This window comes from Opisthorchis viverrini, assembly GCF_000715545.1.
Source record: "Opisthorchis viverrini unplaced genomic scaffold opera_v5_173, whole genome shotgun sequence".
NCBI classification, from domain to species: Eukaryota; Metazoa; Platyhelminthes; class Trematoda; order Opisthorchiida; family Opisthorchiidae; genus Opisthorchis; species Opisthorchis viverrini.
Genome location: NW_008751827.1, coordinates 1,065,322 through 1,071,536, shown reverse-complemented (window position 1 = coordinate 1,071,536; position 6,215 = coordinate 1,065,322). Strand labels below are relative to the sequence as shown.

At 44.4% G+C, this 6,215-nt stretch overlaps 1 protein-coding gene across 1 annotated transcript in view; it reads left to right on the top strand.

Annotated features, from left to right (window-relative positions):
- Positions 1 to 4,942: 4,942 nt before the first annotated feature.
- Positions 4,943 to 6,215, top strand: part of T265_14296 (hypothetical protein) — a gene marked incomplete at both ends in the record, with an annotated part of 8,070 nt that continues 6,797 nt past the window's right edge. The window contains 2 exons of the mRNA XM_009172973.1: positions 4,943 to 5,351; positions 5,618 to 5,654. Of these exons, the coding sequence (XP_009171237.1) occupies positions 4,943 to 5,351; positions 5,618 to 5,654 (446 nt within the window). The remainder of the gene's footprint in view (positions 5,352 to 5,617; positions 5,655 to 6,215) is intronic.

Genomic DNA, 6,215 nt, shown 5'->3' with positions numbered 1-6,215 from the left:
TACAAAAGCGAAGCACCCGACAGTGTGACACACTGGATTATTGGAGCCGGCTTAGACGAAGAACACGAAAAGACGTAGGTAGACAAATCTCAGCGCCACTCTGAAGGTGAGTTTTTAGTCGCATTGGGCTCTCGACTTTCAAAGTTATTCCGACCGTATTGAATAGCATGGTCACGTGCTGGTCATCCGGAGTGTGCAAACTGTTATCCATGGGAGGAGACTGCGCCGCCCTCTTTTCCACTGCAAAGATGCCTTTTGCGTGGAAGACACCACTGCCTGCATAGTCCTATTGGAACCAACAACACTTGTTTCTATTCTTCTGACTTCCCAGTCTAATTCTGGTTGCCTTCCTGAAGATCGGACCTTGAGCAGCATGGTGATTATAAAAAAACATTTGGCAGCTTGGTGTATACATGGGCATTGCTAATCTATTTTATTCCCAAAACTGTGTTAGCTGAAACTTTCCAAAATAAATAATCTATGTACTAATGTCCTTCCATTTGACAAACCATTAGAGGACAGCCCATTCTACCATGAAGCACTGAATAGTTGATCCATGTTGTTGAATCGGTGTGACTTGCACAAAAGTATTTGAATCGGCCACCTTCTCCTAATTTTGCCGGCACCTTTCTGTCTTGTTCCATTTTATCTGGGTTTATTTGGCGTCTTGAATAGCTGTCTAAATAGACTCCCCTCGAGTTAGTTGGATTTACATGGTTTGTGTCGCCTTTCGGTCGATTCTTCTAAGATTCAATTCGTCTTTGAATCATGCTTCCTTTTACGCATAATCAAAGGGAGTTTTATGTACAAACGGGCCGCCGAACGCTACCACGTCCCAGGGTTAAGTAAAATAAACACATGTAGAATACACGTACGCCACAGCCTTAATTCAGCATCATCAGAAAACCACCCGATCGCTACGGGCCTTAATTTTCGTGCGTAATTGCAGCTACTGAAATTTGTCAGTAGTAGCAAATAATCTTTCTCACAAGACAGCTGACAATGCTGATGCTGTTCCCGTCGGAAGCGAATCAGTGAAAGTGATAACCTGAAAATTCAGATCTGTTCAAGTCCAGTGACCTCAGTTTGTTCGAGGTCCTGCAGTGATTGTTTATCATTGAAATATTCAGGGTGGCCCATAGTCACCTCCCGTTGGACTCTGCTGCATTTCAGCTCGTACTTTGCCTTGTGGGCTTCTGATTCGAAATTTGTTCTGAGGACCTTGCCTAAACACCTGCAGACCCCAACTAAACAAACCCTAAAAACACAGACACTCGTGAGAAATACAAATGTCCTTCATTCCTCCCATAACGTTAACGAATCATTGTGACTGAACACCCATCAATAAATCCTCCTGCACATGATGGAGTTCACAACAGACAGCTGGTGTGTTGGACACAATGCGAAAGGACAGTTTTATACCAATAACCATATAGAAACCTGTTATGTCTGCTGTAGCTGACCCGCTTCAGTGCTTAGTGCCCGAAAAAAGACTCAAGGAAGGGAACGCAACATCTAAATTCCGAAAGAGCGAGTGCGAGAGCGTGAGTGCGTGGGAGTGCGAAAGTATAAAAGTCTCAAGCTATTTATTGGAGGGACACTGTCTAAGCTTGATCCAGTGCTGACGCATGCGTCTGGCCTTGATCATTGGAGGGACACTGTCTGAGCTTGATCCAGTGCTGACGCACGCGTCCGGCTTTGGTCAGAGGCTTTGACGTGCTGCATATTGCGGAGGCGCTGTCTGTCTGGTCAACATCTAGCCGAGTTGAGAGTCTCGATAGATTCCGGACATTCAATGATTGCTCTCAGGAATCTGGCCTTCCTGATAAACACCAACTAGTATCCAATTTCACTAATCTCAACGTGCATATGACCTAAAAGCATAGGCAAGCGAATTTCATGATCATCTGCACATGGGGAGGTTTGGGCACGGAAATGGCAATTTACGGAACTGCGCTCTGAGTTTCATATACACAAGGAATCCAGACACGTGTTAAATCGATTGTGCCAGGCTCAGCTATTCACTTTGTAAGTGGCAAAATCATGCACCGGGGAACCATTGTCAACAACTTTGGTGTTCAGCTTAATTTACCTCTTGTTCTGATGGGCTATTCGCTTGTTTCTCTAACTATTTGGTTGCCGAAATTTCTCAGCTTTTATGTAAGCCCGTCGGTGGAAGTATGCATCCATGGATGTGGCCTTAAAGTGATGATCGAGAGATCGAGCATAACGTCCCTGTACGTCTAAACGGGGACAAAAAAGCCCACGAATTATAATTTGTAATATTTTTCCAAAGGAATAGGGTCAATATGAACTTAAAGTGGACGCTTTGGTTACTCTATACCTAGGAAGGTGCACTCCTCGAAATTGCAAGAAAAGAATGTTAGATATTGAAGACCCCATCACGCAAATGACGCAAGTGAATTAAGCTCACTTTCAAGGTTTTGGACTAGGCTAACGATTGAAGCTGCCAATCGCAGCATATGAATCGTAAGCTGCGAACCACTTGTAAGAAATTTTTACTTTCCGCAAATCTCAGTGCGTTAAAATGGCGCAAAAAGGTTGCAGTAAACCACATCGGTGAGAAAGAAAAGCTTGTAGTTGGTACTTTTACTGACTTAGTGTAAAATTGGCTGTCCATAATGAATGAAAGTTGGTCCAAGGGAACATATACTCTCATAGAAGTCGCTCCTCAAGTATACTTTTCATGACTGAGCAGGTGAAAGTACATAAGGGAGGGATGAACTGGTAGCATTAAGTTTGTTAACACAGTACTCTTACGGTTGCTGAATACTCGAGGACTGCGCCAAGAATGGCGAAACCGGCCGTGAACTTTCGATTAGTTTCCAGCAATCCTATGAATATTGTGCCACGTATATACAATGGCGTATCAGCCGAAACACGAGGTGACTTGGTGCAGTTGACGAGGAATACCAATAAAGAGGAAACCATCAGAGATTCAAGTGAATTTCCCGTGGAGGCCAAATTAGTATGCAAATGTCGAATTATGTTTTTTTTGTAACTTCGCCCTATGATTGCAACCATCAACCGAACTTGTTCCAGACTGCACGTAAAAACGTGCTACTGACATTTATGCAGTAGTCAAGTCACACAGTTGGTTGCAAAGCATCCGATTTACGGACAGCGTGAAATCCGGTGTTCACGGGTTTGAAGTACTAGACTGCATCAGGACGGTGAAATACGGTAAACTAGTTGGTGGTTGGTCTGCACATTTGGAAATGAAGCTGCGGACGGTGATTCCCCGCTACTCTTGGCACAAATTCATCAAACCCTGTGACTGCTCTTGGGTAGCCGGAAATTCTCCGTTTAGTGCTAGGGATCACTAATGCCATCCGATCATCAGCGGGCACAAACAAGACATTTACCAAACCAACTTTTAGAACTTTGGACACACCACACACTGACTGATACACGATGAAGATGCTGAAAATAATGACTTGAATGCAATACTGGAATAGCGTTAAGGGGCACGCAACTCGTCCCAGTACGAGAATATGCACTAAAGATGGGGTTTAACAATGACGAAACCTGCGTCCGGTGCGCCTATCTGTAGCATATGGAATAGCGTTAAGGGGCACGCAACTCGTTCCAGTACGAGAATATGCACTAAAGACGGGGTTTAACAACGACGAACCTGCGTCCGGTGCACCCATCTGTAGCATGAATTGGTCGCAATAATCCTGAACTTCTAACTTTATACCAGGCCCAGATCTAGTCATTATTTGCTGGACAACAGCTTATCACTAAGTCCGGTCTTTTTTTAACTGCCTACCTGCCCACCCTAGCCTGTTTGCTTCATAAACAGGCACTTTCTTCTCAATGTCGCTCATCCATAAGCAGAACATTTTCAAACGAGATGTGAGTTCCCAAAACCTAATTTTCAGGTTATCCATTGCGTAAATGTATTGTATTTATGTTTCACTGGTTACTCTCAGTGTGTATCATTGGAAGGATAAGGAAGGAAGTTCCTTCCCTGCTCAACAAGAATGACCAGTAGTGTGTGTATTGCAATCTTTCGGGCGGAGTCACAGAGGCTGACCACAAGTCACTAGCATCCAAACAATAAACAGTCCTAAAACTGGTGATTATTCCCACCCCCTAGTCTCGTGCATCAATTCCGGCATATATTTCTGGCACAACCAGTAGTTTCGGGAACTGTCAAACGTCATCATTCTTATCTGATCCCCGCACCACAATTTGTGGTGAGAAATTCGTGCGCAACTCGAGTGGTTGAAACTCCCCAGGATTTAAACGCAACGTCTTGATGTCCAAACCGATAGAATTGTTTGGCATACGGACCTAATTATCCCTGCTTGTCCCAACCCCTTCGCATCCTCCACTGGTCTCCATTATTTTCCACTAACCCTACTTTTCACGTTGCATGCACGTTCAAGGCGAAAACGAAGTTTGTGCGAAGGTGGAGATGATTTGCTTCCCCTTCTATACGTTTATCGGATTCAGCCACGGTAGATAAGAACACAAGTGCGAGCTGTCGGCGACGTGAATTTATTCATCCTATTCAACAACGCGCTTCGTCGAGAAATAAGGATTGGGCGCGTTTCGCGTGAAACATCTGATTTGAGGTGCGCCTCGTTAATTAGAATTGACAGTCATTCAGTTTCATCTCCTTCGGACGATAAGTACTCGTCTATCTCTGGTATTTGCTGCTGGCCTAGCATTTGTGTTATCTATCTTATTGTGTCGTGGTCGCGATGGTGATGTCTATAAACTTTGACACGCGTTCATGCATCCCACTTTGGGGAATGGGGATGAAAGAGCGACACAGAGAAATGGTCGGCTGGATAAATGCAGTTACAACTTCACAAACAATAGTTTAGTCTATTAAATTGCACCTACTGTACATGTGATTTATATGCATGCCTAATATTAGTATATCGCGAATTTCATTCCACTTTTCAGAAACAACCTCGACACTGTTGTTGAAGTCCCCGATACGGAACATTTTGTCACGCGGGAGTTTGATGATCCGGAATATCAAAAGGAAAAATTGGATACGAAATTCTACGGTACTATTTACACAAAGTCAAGCAAATGCATACAACAAACTTCAATCGTTCGCGTACTTTGCATCAGCAAAAGTGTAGCACGGTTTGAAATTCCAGACAACGGCCAGCGGAACATTGGCTTGATGGTCCCGTCCTGGTCCAGTCACGTGATTCTTATTGGCGGTGCTACCACACGAAAATCAAGACGACACAAGTCCGACCAGGCCCCAACAGGCCGGGTACGGATGCACACCTATATGTCGGTCACTGACACGCACGAATACCAGTGTGACGGTGATACTGCTGATGGGTGGCACGCGAGTAGTATGTGTTGTTCGTGGAATTTCGCTTTGCGTCATTGGAAGAGGGGAGATCAGTGGCGGAATTCGTGGAGTCACTTTGTAACATTTGCTTGGATTTGAGCGATGAATGATTGGAGTCAATATATACTCGGGAAAGTTCAAGAAGCCGCGTTCAGGAGAAGGTGGATATCCAGTTTTTGCAAATAGGATGCAAATGAGAGTTTTGCTTCCCTGTCCAATGGTCTGTAATCGGTCAGTTGGCATTTAGGTTTCAACTTAGCTCTGCAGGATACATGTTCAACATCCTTTTCTCAGCTTATGGGAGGTAAGCTCATAGGACGCTGTTGGTCGCGGGAAATTAGCAGGTATGCTAGTCATGCGCTTGCTCTATACTGAGTAAAGGATTAGTATGTCTGCCGTTGACCCTCAACTACAAATGTTTCATCAGGCACTAGGTCTAGGAACTCAATCAAACAACCATCCTGTTACGACTCGTAACTTGAGTAACTCTATTCCCCCAGGCTTTGGAGCATGCTAAACCTTTGCCTCCATTGATTCGCGAGGGGGACAATTCGTGTGAATGAACGGAAGATAAAAGCCCGTAAGGATAAGCAACTTGAGTTTGAAAGAAGCCGCTCGTGAAATGAAATTGCTCCTAGCATCCAGGAGTGTACTACTATTCGGATCTTGGGAAGGTCAAGTTAGCTCCGCAGTGTTTCTCGCGGGTTGCGTGAAACTAATAAAACCCAGGAAAACCATACTGCTAGTGAAAGGACGAGAAACTTTTCACTGCGAAGTCATTTGTTAAATGATACGAACTAAGGAGTTACAGGCAAATGGACAGGAATGTAAACGTCTCATAGGCACACTGTCACGCGTCTTCTTG